General features: G+C 44.6%; 1 protein-coding gene across 13 annotated transcripts; it reads left to right on the top strand.

Moving 5' to 3' along the window:
• The first annotated feature begins 9 nt into the window (after nucleotides 1–9).
• On the top strand, nucleotides 10–5532 carry LOC119277022. Of its 13 annotated transcripts, none has more exons than XM_037558227.1 (8): nucleotides 10–417; nucleotides 755–829; nucleotides 1811–1919; nucleotides 2698–2748; nucleotides 3383–3784; nucleotides 4135–4178; nucleotides 4412–4445; nucleotides 5048–5532. In XM_037558227.1, exons 5-8 carry the CDS (start codon nucleotides 3384–3386, stop codon nucleotides 5103–5105), a joined length of 537 nt encoding a protein of 178 aa, XP_037414124.1. In that variant the 5' UTR covers nucleotides 10–417; nucleotides 755–829; nucleotides 1811–1919; nucleotides 2698–2748; nucleotide 3383; the 3' UTR covers nucleotides 5106–5532. The 13 variants fall into 13 exon arrangements, 10 of the variants coding, with proteins under 10 accessions (XP_037414124.1, XP_037414125.1, XP_037414122.1 ...); XM_037558228.1 differs by having other exon boundaries at nucleotides 3368–3784; XM_037558225.1 differs by having other exon boundaries at nucleotides 1811–1949.
• The last annotated feature ends 16187 nt before the right edge of the window (nucleotides 5533–21719 follow it).

Raw genomic sequence — 21719 nt, 5'->3', positions numbered from 1 at the left:
TCTCTCCTTCCTCACGCCGCCGCCCTCTCCTCCTTCCTCCCGCCTCCCTGCCGTGCCGCCCCGCCGCCTCCTCCCTCGCTCGCTTCCTCCTCCCCTCCCGCCGTTCCCCTCCCCTAACCCTAGAAACCGACGAGTTCGGGAAGAAGGAGGGGGTAGACAAGGGGGAGGTGCTGGAGAGGAAGGTGGAGGAGTTCTTCAGGGCCCTGAAGAAAGGGCCCGAGGAGGGGAAGGCCGACGATGCTTCGACAGCGGCGAAGAAGAAGGCGGTGTTGGGAGGGGCACCGAGGCAGGTGAAGCGGGATGCGGAGAGGGAGGAAGAAGACTGGCCGCGGCCGCACCTCGCGAGCACGAGGATGCAGCTGCCGCCAAGGTGGGACGGGCCGACAGGGACCGTCGTGCTCATCGACAAGCCCAAAGGTGACACACTCTCTTCCACATTGATGAATGCTCTCAGTCTCAGATGGCGATGCTAATTAGCAGCCCATAGATGCATACCACCAATCCACCTTTTTATCTAGATGCAGTGTGTGTAAATGCTTACTTGCGGCCTTTTTCCAGAATGGGTGGGTTAGATGGATGTGGTACATTTGAATTCAGATGTATATGCATACCACCAAGCATTCCTGCACCCCTTGCGTAGTCAGGTCGGTTGCCGCCGGTCCTGGTGGTAGCAGCTTGTGTGATTGGGTGTGTGGGTGGTTGTTCGGTGATGGCATATGCTGATGCTGGTGTTTTTTCTTCCTTTTGTGGATAGATTGATAAGAGCCTCCAAAATCTGAAGAAAGAGGCGGCTACACATGATGCCAAGCATTGCAAGACAGCCGGGGAGGTTAGTTAGTATGCTTGCAAGTTTTCTAATACGGTTATACCCAGGCAAAGTTTAGTAGGCCGTTCTCTAGAGAACCTAATGAATAATTGCTGAAAAGGGCAGCCCATGATGTGAGAATCCAAAGAGACGTAACTACAACAGAAAAAAGTGCAAGGCGTGCATTTGATGCGCTTCTATAGAAGAATGACTGTCGTGTTTAATATTTATGGTGTCTCCTATGCTTCATACGCAGAAGAGATTTGTATCCTATTCACATATTTTTCTATTTGCATTTGGTTATCAGCATCTTAGGGCCTATAATTCTGTCAAATGCCTCTCTGGAATGGGGATGCCGTTCGATTTTAGAAACTCAGTTACATGTTTAGATACTTTACAGTTTTAATGTGACCTGAGTAGGCTATTGTCAGTTAGGACGATGTTGTCCCTTGAGAAATAATTTTTTTAAGGTTCCCTACGAATTACTTTGTGCAGCAATCTCCTTTCGAACCCTTCAGCACAAAGTGCCCAGTTGGAACAATTATTTTGGATTGACCGTAGATGTTGTTCAGTAAATTGAACACCTTAGCTGAACCCTTCAGCATAAAGCGTTCAGTCGGAACAAAATCTTTTGACTGACCATAGGCGATGTTCAGTAAATAGTACACATGCATTAGCCGCCCACATTCTGGTTGGGCAATCAGTGTTATAGTTCAACACCTGAACATTGTTTATAAGGCGTCCCACATTCAACGTGATGTGAGACGAGAGCTAGCAACAAAAGTGAGATACTGAATCTGATTTGTTGGATTTTGCTTGAAACCCAAGCCATTTTTGGAAGCAGAAAATGGAGGAAGTACAACACTTCAGTTAAATCTTTTATTTGTGTGTTACAATACCAAGTCAAAGTTAGTTCATTTACGATGTTCAGGCGTAGCAACTCGCTGTTCAATCTGTTCAAGTAGCCTGCCCTGCATGTTTCAGCCATAGTTATATCTTTTGCAGATATGCTTGTTACAATTTTGTAAACACTGCACTAGGACGTGATGGCCAGATCGTCGCCAGCTCCTACCCCGACCCCAAGGTCGCTGTCAGCCTCAATCCCGATGCCTAGGTCGTCGCCACCCCCAACCTCGCCGCCTAGGTTGTGGTCATAAGTTACATTTGATCGTCGGTACATTTGTTGTCTGAAGGTCCAACGTTTTGAAATCTAAGAGTAAACCACCCACTACCGAAATACGGGCGTTAGTTTTGTTATGTTCTGATGAAAAATGGGCATAAAATTCAGAGAACATATGCAATTGTTAAGCTTTTTTCTTCTAGGACAAAAAATGCACCAGTAAACTATATATGCTCAAATTATGAACCAGGTACCAATCTTGGTTATGTGAGCACTCCTTGCCCTATTATTTAAATGAAATTGCCCTGATCTCATTAAGCTATCATACCAGGAGGCAAAAATGTGTTTAATTGGTAGGGTTAGGGACCTCTGAAGTAAGATCCTAGGCAGTAGTTTTGTTTTCCTGTCTCTTACAAAATTATGAAACAAAGTCGGTTACAGCAGCAAAAGATCCATGCTTTGTATTTTACAGTGGTGCGACTTATAGTCAATAAATTCAAGTGCCACATGTCGCTCATCTGCTGCTACAATTAGACTACATGTGTAGGCTAGAGAGAAGTTCAGAAGGTGTATCTGTCTCACAAGGAAATGCTGCTACAATTAGACTCTGCCGATCTATGAATATGTTGCTTCCAAATCTGCATTTATCTCACTGCAATATGCTCATTTGCTATATAGTTTTGAAGTTTACATATCATGTATATTTATTACCATATCCTGCGCAAACCTTTGGGCGTTCTTTGAAAGAATATCTTTATTTTTTCTATCGCAGCTTTCTCCTGGAACCGTTGTTATGAACCAATCAACTCTTTGAGAATTAAAGGTATGCTAATATACTCTGCTACTATTCTCATGTTGCTTTGCTATCTACTATTTTCATACCTGGTTTGGCTTGCTTGTGGTGCCTTCTGTTGTATTAGATGCATTGTTATGAACTATTGTTTAGACTGCACCCCTAATATAAAATACCAAGTATTTACAATGCTTGATCGTTATGCAAACTTTCCTTAGAATTTTGATGACTTGGTGCATGAGCTATACAGTGATACACTATATTTAGTTTACGTCGCTACACAGATTTGGTGGTGGCCATCAGCCAACACGTCTTCTGGCCTGCAGCTCACCAACCTCGCCAGCTCAAACCCAAGACGCCACTGCTTCTTTGCCAATGCCATGATAATTTGATGATTGTAACAGCTTTTTTATTTTCATTGGAATGATTTTATAGCCTCTGTTAGTAGCCATTTTCCTTGATTTTTAATGTCACCAAAATAAATGCCATTGTTTCCAGTGCGTGTGCGTGACAAGTTCTGCTCTAAACAAATATATGAGACACACAAATGCAGATATGTGTATTCATGTCCAATTGTTGCGACCGGTGCAATTATATTCTGATCCAAATTTCTGAACAGGCATAGGTACAAATACTAATGCCAATGCAGTTTCTCTCTTCCTAGGATGGCCCGAGGTGAGCAACCTTTGATACGCTGTGCAAGGCGCCTAGGTGTCGTCTTCCAGATAAATCTGTCTGCCACTGACCGGCGTGAGCTCGCTTCGGCCTCCTCCTCCAGTCTTGCAGTTACTGCCTCATTGCCAACCTACAACAACAAGGTGAGCCTCCTGCTTTTATATGTTGTCGTGATTAAGAAGGTTGGAGTAGCTTTGTTAATGGATGGAATCCCCTTCGTGCTTGCCATCGACCATGCTGCCAACGCCAAGTCCAGGATTGGCGACCTCGCTGAGCGTGAGCCAATCGTGCGAGATTCACCAGGTTGTGGGGCTTGGTCAGCAGTGTGTGTGGCCAGTGGTTGTAGTGCACTGAAGTGGAGAGGCAGCGCCGTCGTTGACCATGGATTCAGGTAATTTCTGATTTTATCTTCTGTGGTGGTGGTCCTCTAGGTTACTGTTTACATTCTGCATTGGTTGTAGTTGGCGTCGTGCTTGCGTGTCTGCTAATGCCTCTGCTATAACATGACATGAGTTAATGCGGTGCTTATTAAGGTTTGGTCAGCACGCTGAATAAGTCCAATATCAATATGTTTACATTTGATCAGTGTGTAGGTTCTCTAAAAGCAAAGTTGTGTATTGCAACAAAACTGTCATTTCTCTTGCCCTTATAAACTGATATATTGTTGTTTTATGTGTGTTCCTCTCCTCTGCATTCCTCATTGTACCTTATGTGATTAAACATGGATTTATCTGTGTGTAGCAGATCCTGGGAGTTATGTCAGGATAGGGATGCAAAAGTAAAATGTACGTGCTCCTTATTACTTATCAGAAACATTTCCTACCAGTTCTTTTTTATTGTTTCTCATCTGAAATGGGTAGTTCTGAGTGTCATATCCTAATGGGTAGCAAAATTGTATATCTTTTAGATCTTGGTTGTAAATTTTCATTTTTGAGAAATGCCATCTTTTCTTTTATATTTATTGTTTTAAGAAATGTTCTGAAGTGACAAGATTCTTTTTTGTATGCAATTCCAATAGCAGGTATTTCTTCGTATGCAATTTCTAATAGCAGGTATTTTGTCAATCTATTTGTATGATGTTGCATTTATCTTACTACCCTTTTAGTTAATTTGCCACATTTTCTAAATGCTTTTGCTAAATGCCTTTATCTTTCTGGGATATACCTCCTGAAAATAGAAATCATTTAACTAGACGTTCTAAATTCCAAATTTGCTAATCCATATATTTGCATAGGTATTCCGAGGAGGTGAAAATCTCATAGCTCTCTTCTTAACTTTTATTTGTTTGTAATAATAAACGCTTATCCTATTTGGGTAGTGTTCGTATTCATATCTATCGCAAAAAGATTGATGTCAAGTCTATGTTGTTGTTTGTTTTCTCTTAGGAACTCTATGCATTAGACTACAATACATAATAGAGTGAGGGAATCATCTTACCATAGGGAGGGGAGGATTGAAAAATGCGCTGTATTGGATTTGGCAAATTCAGTAGTATGAGTGCACCTTTTACTAATTAGTTTGTGAGAAGGAGGGGAGATCCTTGTGCATGCAAGTTTTCTTGATTTTTTTGCCGACTCACTCGATTATTAATTTTGGGATTGTGACGATTAGCATGGCTGGGGGTCACTGACAGACGCCGTGCGTGGTTCCGCAGGTCGTGTTGCCAAAGTGGCAGTTGCCTTCAGGCTCTTCTCCTATCGAGGGTGACTTGACCTGGGGCTGGTATTGCTATGGTCTTACTCAAGAAGCTGACAACCTTGGTATTTGTCTATGATATCGACTGATGCCATCAAGACCATTGGCAGCCACACTTATGATGATGAATTTGACTGCACCGAATAAGATGAGTTTCATGGCTTACTATCCATCTGACCATGAGGACAACAATAGGGGTTAATGCTCATCTGAGCTTGAGCCGTGGTTAATGCGACCGATGTTTCGACCGCATAAGAAGATAAATTTCTTTTGGTTTATCGAGTAATATTATCGTATCTAGACATGATGCCTTTATAAAGGCATTCTGAATCAGTGTGGTAGTAGATTACCCTACCCTTATTGTAAATTATTTGTGATCACCCTCGAATGGTTTAACTACTACATGGTTATGGTAAATTATGAATGAATTATGTTGTAGTTTCAGTGTTGCTTCTCTAATCTATTTCTATGCGTGTGTTATCCTGTATTAATGCATATGCTAAACTTGGATTTCTATTAACTTACCATTACCTGCTTGACCAAATATTTTGGACCGGCACCCTCGCGCCAAGGCGCGCTCCCGATCTAGTTAACAAGAATGGGAGTAGATTATATGGAGATGGAGGGGAAAGAGTAGATTTTGTTGCCTGACCTCGAATCTTTCGCCGGTGGGTGGCTGCCGGGGATGGAGACGGGGTGGCGGGATGAAGTCGCCGGCGGCGGGGTGACCTAGCTGATGAGGTTGGAGGAGATGCCGTAGTCAGCAGCAGCGGCAGGCGGCGCCGGCGGGGATGGTGGCCGTGGAGCTGCACAAGGTGTCGGCGCGGGCGCTGGGGCAGTGGCTGGCGGAGCTCCTCGGCGGGTGTGCCGGCTGGCTCGAGATGGAGTTAGAGCTCGCGTACTGCCGCTCCAGGCCGTCGCCCGCAACTCTGCCCGCAGACCAACCACCGGCGATGTGGCAAAAACTGAAGCTTGAGATGGTGGGGAACGAGGAGGGGGATGAGGCGGCAGCATCGCAGCGTGGTTCGGGGGAGGAAGGCGGCGTGGGGCGGGGGAGGGAGGAAGGCGGCGGGGGCCGGTGTCGGAGAGCCAGGACGGCGAGCGGGCGAGCGAGAACGGAGCGACGGCGGGCAGCGACCAAGTTCTGAGTGGGAGTGGAGGACCGCGGGATTGGTCGGAAAAAATAGAAGGACTGCTTCGCAAAAAATACATCCGGATCATCTAATTCCGAACGGAGGGAGTATTATGTTTCACTCAAAATATATTCCTTGGCTGTTTCGATGAGTTAAGGGAGGAATGTGGTTGGTTTCGGATACTAAGGGGTTTCCTATAAATTGGAGCAGAGAAGTGGGATATTGTTGCAAAAAGGTCACAACTTGCATCACAGTCGTTAGATGCAGATCTAATGGTTAGAAATGACGAATGACAGACACACTATCATCACCAACTGAGTCTTTATAAGAGTAGATGTTCCCTAATTTTGAAGCCTTTCATTCAAGTGAAGTATTCAATTTTGGATTTGGTTTACGATATTGACTGGATCAACGATTTTTCAAACCAATCAACAACAACCGGCCCATAAAAATACATCAATTGCACGCACCCTCCGACCACCTGAAAAAAAGCACCACTATATGATATTGTAACACCAATAAGTACATATGCGACCACCAATATAGAAATTTCCACACATAAATATAGGTTGGTTAGCGGATAACACAGAATCACACCATGAATGGCCCACCAAATCACTGCATTATAAATAAAAATAAACTTATTGATTGGAGCGAACAGTACGTGTCTGCTGGGAACAAGGAAATATTGATCAAGGCAGTCGCACAGGCGATACCTACTTATGTCATGAGTGTCTTTAAGTTACCGACATCGGTATGCGATGAGCTGACTCGCATGATCCGCCAGTATTGGTGGGGCGTTGAGAATGGGAAGAAGAAGATGGCATGGATGAGTTGAGACAAGTTGCGTCTACCAAAATCTATGGGTGGCATGGGGTTTAAGGATATGCGGGCTTTCAATCAAGCTTTACTGGCCAAACAAGCTTGGAGATTGCTAGATTCACCAGATAGTCTATGTGCACGGCTCTTGAAAGCTCGTTACTACCCGACGGGACAGCTGTTGGATACCTCGTTCTCTGGTAATGGCTCTTCTGCCTGGAAGGGCATACTTCATGGCCTTGATCTTCTGAAGCAAGGTGTTATCTGGAGGGTAGGCAATGGTGCTACCATACGCACATGGAGGGACCCTTGGATCCCTCGGCCGTCGTCGTTTTGTCCTATCACCCCGAAGGGGACTTGCCGTCTGAACCGAGTGGCCGCTTTCATTGATGAGAACGGTGCTTGGCGTGTCGATCGTCTTCGGGAGTTTTTCTGGCCAATGGATGTGGACTTCATATTAAAGATCAGGGCCTCACCGCGTAACCGCAAGGATTTTGTTGCATGGTTCCCGGAGAGGTCTGGTGTATTCTCAGTAAGAAGTGCATATAAACTGGTCACATGCGATCACAACACCGCCTTTGCCAATGGGTCATCGAGCACACACCCGACGGGAGATCGCGTGGTTTGGAATTGCGTCTGGGCGGCCAACGTTCCACAGAAAATGAAAATTCATGCGTGGAGATGGCGACAGGTACGCTGGCAATGCAACGATGTAAAAATCGGAGACATCTGGCGACCAGATCCCTATGTCCTCTTTGCGGGATTGAGGAGGAGTCTACTTTTCATGCTTTGGTGGCCTGTACACAGGCTAGAACTTTGTGGGTCAACATGCGTCGGAGGTGGCCTCTGCCGGAGGATGACACTCTGGTTGATAACGGACAAGAATGGCTCTTGACACTCCTCAGCGTTTGCTCAAAGACAGTTGCAGACATGGTACTCCTGTTGATTTGGAGGATTTGGCAGGTTCGGAATGATCTGTATCATGGCAAGGAAGCACCCCCAGTACTAGCCTCCGTTGAGTTCTTGGACAGTTACTACAAATCTATCACCTTGGCTGGCAAGTTCACTGTGGAGGAGATTCTCAAAGGTAAAATGTCCTCGGCTGCCCCAGTGGCACCGTGCCACACAAGGGTGCTTCCTGCCCTACCATGGCCGGCACCACCGCCAGGGTCGGTGGCCCTGTCCGTTGATGGCTCCTTTCAGGCTGTAGACGGCTCTGCGGCGATCGGGATGATACTCAGGAACCGCGAGGGGGTCATCCTCTTTGCAGCTTATAGATATGTTTTTCACTGCAACGACCCCTTGGAGGCGGAACTACATGCGATGATGCAAGGCATGGCGTTGGCCATTGAACACTTCGAGGCCCCGGTGATTCTTCAATCAGATTCATCCGAAGCTTTATCATGTCTCGCCACGGATGCTCTCCAACGGTCAGCGTATGGACAGCTAGTAAGGGAGATCAAGCACTTATCTGGTATTAGGGAGTTTGTTCCTCAGAAACTTAGTCGTGTTCAGAATAGAGTTGCCGATCGGCTGGCATACTACAGCCGTACGGAGCGTGCCACTGCTGTGTGGCTAGGCTCGATTCCTCCATGTATTGAGGATGTATGGCATCTCGACTGTAACTCTATGAATTTGCAATAAAAACTCCCTTTACCCTCGCAAAAAAAATAAAAAAAAATGCATGCTATCATCTTCCCCACCAGCCAAACTAAATATTCCATCGGTTCTAAAATATAGGGTATTAGTTCTGTAGAAAGTCGATTTTTTTTAACTTTGACCAAGTTAAGAGGAAATATTGACATCCACAATATTAAACAAAAAATAATGAAAATTCATTTCATGATGAATTTAAAAATACCAATTGATACTATGAATTTTGATATATTTCTCTATAAATTTGATCAAACTTAAAATGATTGTTTTTCTAAATACGCCTTATATTTTAAAACAAAGTGATTTTTTTGAACAAACCCAACAACACCAATGACGCAGCAAAGCACGCCCAAGCCTTCTAGTGATGGGTGAATAGTCCAATGACAGTGCCGCCGTCGCCGCATGCTACTACAACTTCATGGGTGAAGTTGTTGTTAAACTTACACTGTCTGGTGGTCGATCTCATAGGCTTTGAGCATCTATAATCCGAATGGGCAAATCTAATCCATGTGCCGCGAACACGAGCTAGTCACCCCTCATTTCTTATACAAACATATATTAAGGTCCGTTCTTCGATTGCTAGCTCGTACCTCATACAATACATAGTTCGGACATTACATACGGGAATTCAAACATACATCTATAAGACTACCAAAATAATGGCATGCCTATCGATTCTTCATAAAAAGACTATATAGATAGGGAAAGTTCATCACTGACAAGCACCCTTGCCCTTGCACTTTGTTGTCGTGGAAGTAGCAGTCGAAGACCCAATGAGGGGCGATGCGGAAATGCTCAGCGTCAGAGATGGATCCATCAGAAGCATCATAGGGCATCACATCCTCTTTCGGAAGAAGGCCGGCGAGGGCATGGACGACCCGGGCTTGCCGCTTTGCTAGGGTCCGGGGATGGGCATCCTCCTTAGCCTTCTTCTCAATGCCACAACACACCTTCTCCCTGTCACGATGGGCACACTGTTTCTCAACCATGGAAGCGTGTTCTCAACAGCTTTCGCATCCGGCCTTCAGCATTTCTGTGATTGGACTCGGTCTCCGGGGCTGGCATCGGGAGGACAAGGACCCCGCACTCGGGATATGCTAATCTGGGGCGTGGGAACCTTGTGCTAAGGACCCGCTCAACCGCACTCATTGGTTGCGGTGATGGCTCACCATTGGATCCCAACTAGAGGTGGGGTGAAAACCCGACTGGTGGATCCAGGGCAGCGAGGCTCCTACTCCAAAGCTCCGGTATCCTCCAGGGAACAGTGGACCACGACCAGGAGGGCTATCTCCTCCTCGTCCGAGCAGGTGGCGAGCGTCCAGTCAACGGATTCAGACCAACTGGACTCAGATTGACTGCTAGCCATATCGGAGATGACAGATTGGAGGGGCGGAGCAGAGCGGAGTGGAAGTAGAGTGGAGTGAGACAAATGGCTAATGTTTGGTCCTGGCGGAAACAGGGACAAGATTTTGTCGGATTAAGAAGGGTCGGTCTGATGTGATGGATGCGCCCGAGCATGTACGGACCGCCCCATATCCACCCCCACATGGGCTGGATATGAGGGAGCAAGTAAGTGAGAGTTACCCCTTGTGAGGCTCCCACAAAGGACACTCTTTTGGCCTGGGAGCGTGTCAGGTAGTGCGCCCAGCCACCGCCACGTGTCACAAGTTGGTCGCTCCCTCTGGATTTCGTTTCTTTTTTCAGTATGCGTTTTCGGGTTTTAGATGTTTTTTGTTTTTGTTTTTGTTTTCTCTTGGTTTCTCCTAGGGTTTTGGAGGTTTTTTTTTGGAAAGCAGTTTCTTTTTGCAAGAGGCAGAACACGCGCTTCTGCGATAAGCACAACTGCTCTCCTTGAAAAAAAGAAAAAGTATAGTCTATACTTCCATGAGAAGCACAACAGGAGGCACATCTTTGCTTATGTGAGAAGCACATCCTGTGCTTCCATGATAAGCACACTCGAAAAGGGAAAAGCACATATATGCTTCCGTGAAAAAAGGAAAAAGCATAACATGTGCTTCTGCAAGAAGCACAACTGTGCTTTCACAAGAAACACATATTCGTTTCCGTGAAGAAATGCAATCCGTGCTTCCCCTAAAAAGGTGAAAGCCACAACCGTGCTTTCAAGCTCCGGTTTTATTTAGTTTCCTTTTTTTTTTGTTTTTTGTTTTTGTTTGTTTTTCATGAAAAAATTCATCGGAACCTATTAACATGGAATCTAGTTTCAAAGATCTCGACAGCGAGAAGTCCAATAGTGAAAACAATTCAGCATTTGGACACACGATTCGGGCGATAAAACTTTTTGAATAAACGATTCCAGAGAAAAAAGGGAAACTCAAAGTCGTTATAAGTGACGCACATGCAGTGTCTCACTTGTCAGCATTCAAGAAGGTGGAGGGTGACCTTTGTAAAAGTTCCCTTTAATTAGTGATTTCTGGATATGAGGGGTACTAGATGGTCTGGACATATGGGCTAGCTCTGGGTCTCGGTTGAATAGCATGTCTGGTCCTGTATAATTGGCAACCACACTAGAATTATTCGGGACCCAAGTCAGTCTCTATTTTATTTGGCGACCCTACAAGAGGTGGCACCTGTGTAGATAAGAGCATCTCAATAAACCATGTAAAATACATTACTAAATTGTGCTTTTCAAGTAAAAATTTGGTCACCAAAAAGTGGTTTATTACATCACAAGAAACCTTCCACTCTGACAGATGATGTAAAGTAAGGGCCTATTCTGAACCCCTCCAACTCTCAACTCCACAAACTTCTGGTCTGAAATTGACAAGAACGCTTTAGCTTCTAGAAGTTGAATTCCCGAAGCTAAGTTGGGCTGGTAGTGCAAATTTGTGAAGCGAAGGAAACCCAGCTCCACGTTTTGAAGAATCTGGAGTTTCCCTCATTTACAACGAGATTGCCACCGCCCAGGAAAATGATTCAGCAGCGCTCGCTCGAACAGACTCGTACATATCTGTTGGGGAACGTAGCAGAAATTCAAAATTTTCTACGCATCACCAAAATCAATCTATGGAGATTCTAGCAACAAGAGAGGGAGAGGAGGAGCATCTTCATACCTTTGAAGATCGCTAAACGGAAGCGTTACAAAAACGCGGTTGGAGGAGTCGTACACGCAGCGATTCAGCTCGCGGTCGATTCCGATCTAAGCACCGAACAACGACGCCTCCGCGTTCAACACACGTACAGCCCGGTGACGTCTCCTGTGCCTTGATCCAGCAAGGAGGGAGAGGTTGGGGAAGAGAACTCCAGCATCCGCACGACGGCGTGGTAGTGGTGGAGCAGCGTGGTTTCCAGCAGGGCTTTGCCAAGCACTACGGAGGACGAGGATGTAGAGAGGTAGGGCTGCGCCGAGAGAGAGAGACTCGTGTCTTTGGCAGCCCCAAAACCCCCACTATATATAGGAGGAGGGGAGGTGGCTGCGCCCCCATCTAGGGTTCCCATCCTAGGGGTGCGGCAGCCCTAGATGGGACTTGGAGGGGGCGGCCAAGAGGGGGAGAGAGGGGGCACGCCCAAGGGTGGGCCTTTAGGCCCATCTGCGCCTAGGGTTTCCCCTCTCCCCTCCTAGTTGTGCCTTGGGCCTTGGTGGGAGGCGCACCAGCCCATCCAGGGGCTGGTTTCTTCCCACTCTTGGCCCATGCAAGCCTCCGGGGCTAGTGGCCCCTCTCGGTGGACTCCTGAAACCCTTCTGGTGGTCCCGGTACATTACCGGTGATGCCCAAAATACTTTCGGTGGCCAAAACCTCACTTCCTATATATAATTCTTTACCTACGGACCATTCTGAAACTCCTCGTGACGTCCGGGATCTCATCCGGGACTCCGAACAACATTCGGTAACCACATTTGAACTTTTCCTATAACCCTAGCGTCATCGAACTTTAAGTGTGTAGACCCTACGGGTTCGGGAGGCATGTAGACATGACCGAGACATCTCTCCGGTCAATAATCAACAGCGAGATCTGGATACCCATGTTGGCTCCCACATGTTCCACGATGATCTCATCGGATGAACCACGATGTCGGGGATTCAAGCAACCCCGTATGCAATTCCCTTTGTCAATCGGTACGTTACTTACCTGAGATTCAATCGTCGGTATTCCAATACCTCGTTCAATCTCATTATCGGCAAGTCACTTTACTCATTCCGTAATGCATGATCCCGTGACTAACTACTTAGTCACATTGAGCTCATTATGATGATGCATTACCGAGTGGGCCCAGAGATACCTCTCCGTCACACGGAGTGACAAATCCCAGTCTCGATTCGTGCCAACCCAACAGACACTTTCGGAGATACCCGTAGTGCACCTTTATAGCCACCCAGTTACGTTGTGATGTTTGGCACACCCAAAGCATTCCTACGATATCCGGAAGTTGCACAATCTCATGGTCTAAGGAAATGATACTTGACATTAGAAAAGCTTTTAGCAAACGAACTACACGATCTTGTGCTATGCTTAGGATTGGGTCTTGTCCATCACATCATTCTCCTAATGATGTGATCCCGTCGTCAATGACATCCAATGTCCATGGTCAGGAAACCATAACCATCTATTGATCAATGAGCTAGTCAACTAGAGGCTCACTACGGACATGTTGTGGTCTATGTATTCACACATGTATTACGGTTTCCAGTTAATAAAATTATAGCATGAACAATAGACAATTATCATGAACAAGGAAATATAATAATAATCATTTTATTATTGCCTCTAGGGCATATTTCCAACAGTCTCCCACTTGCACTAGAGTCAATAATCTAGTTCACATCACTATGTGATTGTAATGAATCCAACACCCATTGGGTTTGATCATATCTCGCTTGTGAGAGAGGTTATTTAGTCAATGCGTCTGAATCTTTCAGATCCGTGTGTGCTTTAGAAATCTCTATGTCATCTCCTAGATGCAGCTACCACGCGCTATTTGGAACTATTCCAAATAACTGCTCTACTATACGAATCCGATTTACTACTCATAGTCATCCGGATTAGTGTCAAAGTTTGCATAGGCATAACCCTTTACGACGAACTCTTTTACCATCTCCATTATCGAGAAAATTCCTTAGTCCACTAGTTACTAAGGATAACCTTGACCGCTATGCTGTGATCCATTCCTGGATCATACTTGTACCCCTTGACTGACTCATGGCAAGGCACACTTCAGGTGTGGTACACAGCATAGCATTTTGTGGAGCCTACGTCTAAAGCATAGGGGACGACCTTCGTACTTTCTCTCTCTTCTGCCGTGGTCAGGTCTTGAGTCTTACTCAATACTCACACCTTACAACCCAGCCAAGAACTCCTTCTTTGCCGATCTATTTTGAACTCCTTCAAAATCTTGTCACGGTATGTATTCATTTGAAAGTACCATTAAGCGTTTTTATCTATCCTTATAAATCTTGATGCTCAATGTTCAAGTAGCTTAATCCAGGTTTTCCATTGAAAAACACTTTTCAAACAACCCTATATGCTTTCCAGAAATTCTACATCATTTCCGATCAACAATATGTCAACAACATATACTCATCAGAAATTCTATAGTGCTCCCACTCACTTCTTTGGAAATACAAGTTTCTCATAAACTTTGTGTAAACCCAAAATCTTTGATCATCTCATCAAAGCGTATATTCCAACTCCGAGATGCTTACTCCAGTCCTTAGAAGGATTGCTGGAGCTTTGCATACTTGTTAGCATCTTTCAGGATTGTCAAAACCTTCTGATGTATCACATACAACCTTTCCTCAAGAAAATCGTCGAGGAAACAATGTTTTTACATTCTATCTGCAAGATTTCATAAATATAATTCCAACAGACTCTTAGCATCGCTACGAGTGAGAAAGTCTCATCGTAGTCAACTCCTTGAACTCGTCGGAAAACATCTTAACGACAAGTCGAGCTTTCTTAATGGTGACACTTACCATCATTGTCCGTCTTCCTTTTAAAATTCATCTGTACCCAACAGCCTTACGACCATCAAGTAGTTCTTCCAAAGTCTATACTTTGTTTCCATACATGGATCCTTTCTCGGATTTTATGGCCTCGAGCCATTGGTCGGAATCCGGGCCCATCATCGCTTCTCCATAGCTCGTAGGTTCATTGTTATCTAGTAACATGACCTCCAAGACAGGATTACGTACCACTCTGGAGTAGTACGTATCCTTGTCGACCTACAAGTTTTGATAGTGACTTGATCCGAAGTTTAATGATCAATATCATCAGCTTCCACTTCAATTGGTGTAGGCGCCACAGGAACAACTTCATGTGCCCTGCTACACACTAGTTGAAGTGACGGTTCAATAACCTTATCAAGTCTCCACCATCCTCCCACTCAATTCTTTTGAGAGAAACTTTTTCTCGAGAAAGGACCAGATTCTAGAAACAATCCCTTTTGCTTCCGGATCTGAGACAGGAGGTATAGCCAACTGTTTTTGGGTGTCCTATGAAGATGCATTTATCCGCTTTGGGTTCGAGCTTATCAGCCTGAAACTTTTTCACATAAGCGTCGCAACCCCAAACTTTTAAGAAACGACATCTTAGATTTCTCTAAACCATAGTTCATACGGTGTCGTCTCAACGGAATTGCGTGGTACCCTATTTAAAGTGAATGCGGTTGTCTCTAATGTCTAACCCATAAACGATAGTGGTAATTTGATAAGAGACATCATGGTATGCACCATATCCAATAGGGTGCAGTTATGATGTTCGGACACACCATCACACTATGGTGTTCCAGGCGGTATTAGTCATGAAACAATTTCCACAATGTCTTAATTGTGTTCCAAACTCGTAACTCAGATATTCATCTCTATGATCATATCATAGACATTTTACTCTTGTCACGACGATCTTCAACTTCACTCTAAAATTACTTGAACCTTTCAATAATTTAGATTTGTGTTTCATCAAGTAAATATACTTAGCATCTACTCAAATCATCTATGAAGTAAGAACATAACGATATCCACTGCGTGCCTCGACACTCATTGGACAGCACATCAAAATGTATTACTTCCAACAAGTTGCTCTCTTGTTCCATCTTACTGAAAAACGAGGCTTTTCAGTCATCTTGCCCATGTGGTATGATTTGCATGTCTCAAGTGATTTAGAATCAAGTGAGTCCAAACGATCCATCTTCATGGAGTTTCTTCATGCGCACATACCAATAGACATGGTTCGCATGTCTCAAGCTTTTCAAAAACAAGTGAGTCCAAGGATCCATCAACATGGAGCTTCTTCATGCGTTTTATACCAATATGACTCAAATGGCAGTGCCACAAGCAGGTGGTACTATCATTACTATCTTATATCTTTTGGCATGAACATGTGTATTACTACGATCGAGATTCAATAAACCATTCATTTTAGGTGCAAGACCATTGAAGGTATTATTCAAATAAATAGAGTAACCATTATTCTCCTTAAATGAATAACCGTATTGCGATAGACATAATCCAATCATGTCTATGCTCAACGCAAACACTAAATAACAATTATTTAGGTTTAACACCAATCTCGATGGTAGAGGGAGTATGCGATGCTTGATCACATCAACCTTGGAAACACTTCCAACACATATCGTCATCTCACCTTTAGCTAGTCTCCTTTTACTCCGCAACTTTTATTTCGAGTTACTAACACTTAGCAACCGAACTGGTATCTAATACCCTAGTGCTACTAGGAGTACCAGTAAAGTACACATTAATATAATGTATATCCAATATACTTCTGTCGACCTTGCCAGCCTTCTCATTGAAGGAAATATGCCCTAGAGGCAATAATAAAGTTATTATTTATTTCCTCATATCATGATAAATGTTTATTATTCATGCTAGAATTGTATTAAGCGGAAACATGATACATGTGTGAATACATAGACAAACATATAGTCACTAGTATGCCTCTACTTGACTAGCTCATTAATCAAAGATGGTTATGTTTCCTAACCATAGACATGTATTGTCATTTGATTAATGGGATCACATCATTAGGAGAATGATGTGATTGACATGACCCATTCCGTTAGCCTAGCACTTGATCGTTTAGTATATTGCTATTGCTTTCTTCATGACTTATACATGTTCCTGTAACTATGAGATTATGCAACTCCCGTTTATCGGAGGAACACTTTGGGTACTACCAAACGTCACAACGTAACTAGGTGATTATAAAGGAGTACTACAGGTGTCTCCGAAGGTACATGTTGAGTTGGCGTATTTCGAGATTAGGTTTTGTCACTCCGATTGTCGGAGAGGTATCTCTGGGCCCTCTCGATAATGCACATCACTATAAGCCTTGCAAGCAATGTGACCAATGAGTTGGTTACGAGATGATGCATTACGTAACGAGTAAAGAGACTTGCCGGTAATGAGATTGAACTAGGTATTGGATACCGACGATCAAATCTCGGGCAAGTAACATACCGATGACAAAGGGAACAACGTATGTTGTTATGCGGTTTGACCGATAAAGATTTTTGTAGAATATGTAGGAACCAATACGGGCATCCAGGTTCCGCTATTGGTTATTGACTGAGAATAGTTCTAGGTCATGTCTACATAGTTCTCGAACCCGTAGGGTCCGCACGCTTAACGTTACGATGACAGTTTTATTATGAGTTTATAAGTTTTGATGTACCGAAGTTTGTTCGGAGTCCCGGATGTGATCACGGACATGACGAGGAGTCTCGAAATGGTTGATACATAAAGATTGATATATTGGACGACTATATTCGGACACCGGAAGTGTTCCGGACGTTTTCGGAGAAAACCGGAGTGCCGGAGGGTTACCGGAACCCCCCTGGGAGAGATAATGGGCCACATGGGCCTTGGTGGAAAGAGAGAGGGGTGGACAGGGTGGGCTGCGCGCCCCTTCTCCCTCTGGTCTGAATTGGACTAGGAGGGGGGGCGGCGCCCCCCTCTTTCCTTCCCCCCTCTCCCCCTTCCATCCCCCTCCTAGTAGGAGTAGGAAAGGGGGAGTCCTACTCCTACTAGGAGGAGGACTCCTCCTCCTTGGCGCGCCCACAAGGGCCGGCCGGCCTCCCCCCTCCCTCCTTTATATACAGGGGCAGGGGGGCACCCCATGACACACAAGTTGATCTACGGATCGTTCCTTAGCCGTGTGCGGTGCCCCCCTCCACCATATTCCACCTCGGTCATATCGTCGCGGAGTTTAGGCGAAGCCCTATGCCGGTAGAACATCATCATCGTCACCATGCCGTCGTGCTGACGGAACTCATCCCCGAAGCTTTGCTGGATCGGAGCCCGGGGATCGTCATCGAGCTGAACGTGTGCTGAACTCGGAGGTGCCGTACATTCGGTGCTTGGATCGGTCGGATCGTGAAGACGTACGACTACATCATCCGCGTTGTGCTAACGCTTCCACTTACGGTCTACGAGGGTACGTGGACAACACTCTCCCCTCTCGTTGCTATGCCATCACCATGATCTTGCGTGTGCGTAGGAATTTTTTTGAAATTACTACGTTCCCCAACAGTGGCATCCGAGCCTGGTTTTATGCGTAGATGTCATATGCACGAGTAGAACACAAGTGAGTTGTGGGCGATACAAGTCATACTGCTTACCAGCATGTCATACTTTGGTTCGGCGGTATTGTGAGATGAAGCGGCCCGGACCGACATTACGCGTACGCTTACGGGAGACTGGTTTCACCGTTACGAGCACTCGTGCTTAAAGGTGGCTGGCGGGTGTCTGTCTCTCTCACTTTAGCTGAATCGAGTGTGGCTACGCCCGGTCCTTGCGAAGGTTAAAACAGCAGTAACTTGACGAACTATCGTTGTGGTTTTGATGCGTAGGTAAGAACGGTTCTTGCTAAGCCCGCAGCAGCCACGTAAAAATTGCAACAACAAAGTAGAGGACGTCTAACTTGTTTTTGCAGATGTGATATGGTCAAGACGTGATGCTATATTTTATTGTATGAGATGATCATGTTTTGTAACTGAAGTTATCGGCAACTGGCAGGAGCCATATGGTTGTCGCTTTATTGTATGAAATGCAAACACCCTGTAATTGCTTTACTTTATCACTAAGCGGTAGCGATAGTCGTAGAAGCAATAGATGGCGTAAACCACAACGATGCTACGATGAAGATCAAGGTGTCGCGCCGGTGACGATGGTGATCACGACGGTGCTTCGGAGATGGAGATCACAAGCACAAGATGATGATGGCCATCACTTATATTGATTGCATGTGATGTTAATCCTTTATGCATCTTATCTTGCTTTGGTTGACGGTAGCATTTTAAGATGATCTCTCACTAAAATTATCAAGAAGTGTTCTCCCTGAGTATGCACCGTTGCCAAAGTTCGTCGTGCCCAGACACCACGTGATGATCGGGTGTGATAAGCTCTACGTCCATCTACAACGGGTGCAAGCCAGTTTTGCACACGCAGAATACTCAGGTTAAACTTGACGAGCCTAGCATATGCAGATATGGCCTCGGAACACGGAGACCGAAAGGTCGAGCGTGAATCATATAGTAGATATGATCAACATAGTGATGTTCACCATTGAAAACTACTCCATCTCACGTGATGATCGGTTATGGTTTAGTTGATTTGGATCACGTGATCACTTAGATGACTAGAGAGATGTCTGTCTAAGTGGGAGTTCTTAAGTAATATGATTAATTGAACTTAAATTTATCATGAACTTAGTACCTGATAGTATTTTGCTTATCTATGTTTGTTGTAGATAGATGGCTTGTGCTGTTGTTCCGTTGAATTTTAATGCGTTCCTTGAGAAAGCAAAGTTGAAAGATGATGGTAGCAATTACACGGACTGGGTCCATAACTTGAGGATTATCCTCATTGCTGCACAGAAGAATTACGTCCTGGAAGCACCGCTGGGTGCCAGGCCTGCTGCTGATGCAACTGACGACGTTAAGACCGTCTGGCAGAGCAAAGCTGATGACTACTCGATAGTTCAGTGTGCCATGCTTTACGGCTTAGAACCGGGTCTTCAACGACGTTTTGAACGTCATGGAGCATATGAGATGTTCCAGGAGTTGAAGTTAATATTTCAAGCAAATGCCCGGATTGAGAGATATGAAGTCTCCAATAAGTTCTATAGCTGCAAGATAGAGGAGAATAGTTCTGTCAGTGAACACGTACTCAAAATGTCTGGGTATAATAATCACTTGATTCAACTGGGAGTTAATCTTCCAGATGATAGTGTCATTGACAGAATTCTCCAATCACTGCCACCAAGCTACAAGAGCTTCGTGATGAACTATAATATGCAAGGGATGAACAAGACAATTCCCGAGCTCTTCGCAATGCTAAAAGCTGCGGAAGTAGAAATCAAGAAGGAGCATCAAGTGTTGATGGTTAACAAGACCACTAGTTTCAAGAAAAAGGGAAAAGGGAAGAAGAAGGGGAACTTCAAGAAGAACAACAAGCAAGTTGCTGCTCAAGAGAAGAAACCCAAGTCTGGACCTAAGCCTGAAACTGAGTGCTTCTACTGCAAGCAGACTGGACACTGGAAGCGGAACTGCCCCAAGTATTTGGCGGATAAGAAGGATGGCAAGGTGAACAAAGGTATATGTGATATACATGTTATTGATGTGTACCTTACTAGAGCTCGCAGTAGCACCTGGGTATTTGATACTGGTTCTGTTGCTAACATTTGCAACTCGAAACAGGGACTATGGAATAAGCGAGCACTGGCCAAGGATGAGATGACGATGCGCGTGGGAAATGGTTCAAAAGTCGATGTGATCACGGTCGGCACGCTACCTCTACATCTACCTTCGGGATTAGTTTTAGACCTGAATAATTGTTATTTGGTGCCAACGTTGAGCATGAACATTATATCTGGATCTTGTTTGATGCGAGATGGTTATTCATTTAAATCAGAGAATAATGGTTGTTCTTATATGAGTAATATCTTTTATGGTCATGCACCCTTGAAGAGTGGTCTATTTTTGTTGAATCTCGATAGTAGTGATACACATATTCATAATGTCGAAGCCAAAAAATGCAGAGTTAATAATGATAGTGCAACTTATTTGTGGCACTGCCGTTTAGGTCATATCGGTGTAAAGCGCATGAAGAAACTCCATACTGATGGAATTTTGGAATCACTTGATTATGAATCACTTGGTACTTGCGAACCGTGCCTCATGGGCAAGATGACTAAAACACCGTTCTCCGGTACTATGGAGAGAGCAACAGATTTGTTGGAAATCATACATACAGATGTATGCGGTCCGATGAATGTTGAAGCTCGTGGCGGATATCGTTATTTTCTCACCTTCACAGATGATTTAAGCAGATATGGGTATATCTACTTAATGAAACACAAGTCTGAAACATTTGAAAAGTTCAAAGAATTTCAGAGTGAAGTGGAAAATCATCATAACAAGAAAATAAAATTCCTACGATCTGATCGTGGAGGAGAATATTTGAGTTACGAGTTTGGTTTACATTTGAAACAATGCGGAATAGTTTCGCAGCTCACGCCACCCGGAACACCACAACGAAATGGTGTGTCCGAACGTCGTAATCGTACTTTACTAGATATGGTGCGATCTATGATGTCTCTTACTGATTTACCGCTATCGTTCTGGGGTTATGCTTTAGAGACGGCCGCATTCACGTTAAATAGGGCCCCATCAAAATCCGTTGAGACGACACCTTATGAACTATGGTTTGGCAAGGAACCAAAGTTGTCGTTTCTTAAAGTTTGGGGGCTGCGATGCTTATGTGAAGAAACTTCAACCAGATAAGCTCGAACCTAAATCGGAGAAATGTGTCTTCATAGGATACCCAAAAGAAACAGTTGGGTATACCTTCTATCACAGATCCGAAGGCAAGACATTCGTTGCTAAGAATGGATCCTTTCTAGAGAAGGAGTTTCTCTCGAAAGAGGTGACTGGGAGGAAAGTAGAACTTGATGAGGTAACTGTACCTGCTCCCTTATTGGAAAGTAGTTCATCACATGAATCGGTTCCTGTGACACCTACACCAATTAGTGAGGAAGCTAATGATATTG

The sequence above is a fragment of the Triticum dicoccoides genome, chromosome 3B, assembly GCF_002162155.2.
Source record: "Triticum dicoccoides isolate Atlit2015 ecotype Zavitan chromosome 3B, WEW_v2.0, whole genome shotgun sequence".
Lineage (NCBI taxonomy): Eukaryota > Viridiplantae > Streptophyta > Magnoliopsida > Poales > Poaceae > Triticum > Triticum dicoccoides.
This window is presented reverse-complemented; position numbering and strand designations above follow the sequence as displayed.

What these genes read in the sequence shown, in the direction of transcription:
- LOC119277022 (XM_037558222.1), top strand. Translation starts at nt 3,384, where the DNA reads ATGGCCCGAGGTGAGCAACCTTTGATACGCTGTGCAAGGCGCCTAGGT. An exon ending in GTCGTTGACCATGGATTCAG is followed by an intron (nt 3,785 to 4,134) that starts GTAATTTCTGAT and finishes ATCTGTGTGTAG; the next exon opens with CAGATCCTGGGAGTTATGTC. An exon ending in TAGGGATGCAAAAGTAAAAT is followed by an intron (nt 4,179 to 4,411) that starts GTACGTGCTCCT and finishes CAATTCCAATAG; the next exon opens with CAGGTATTTCTTCGTATGCA.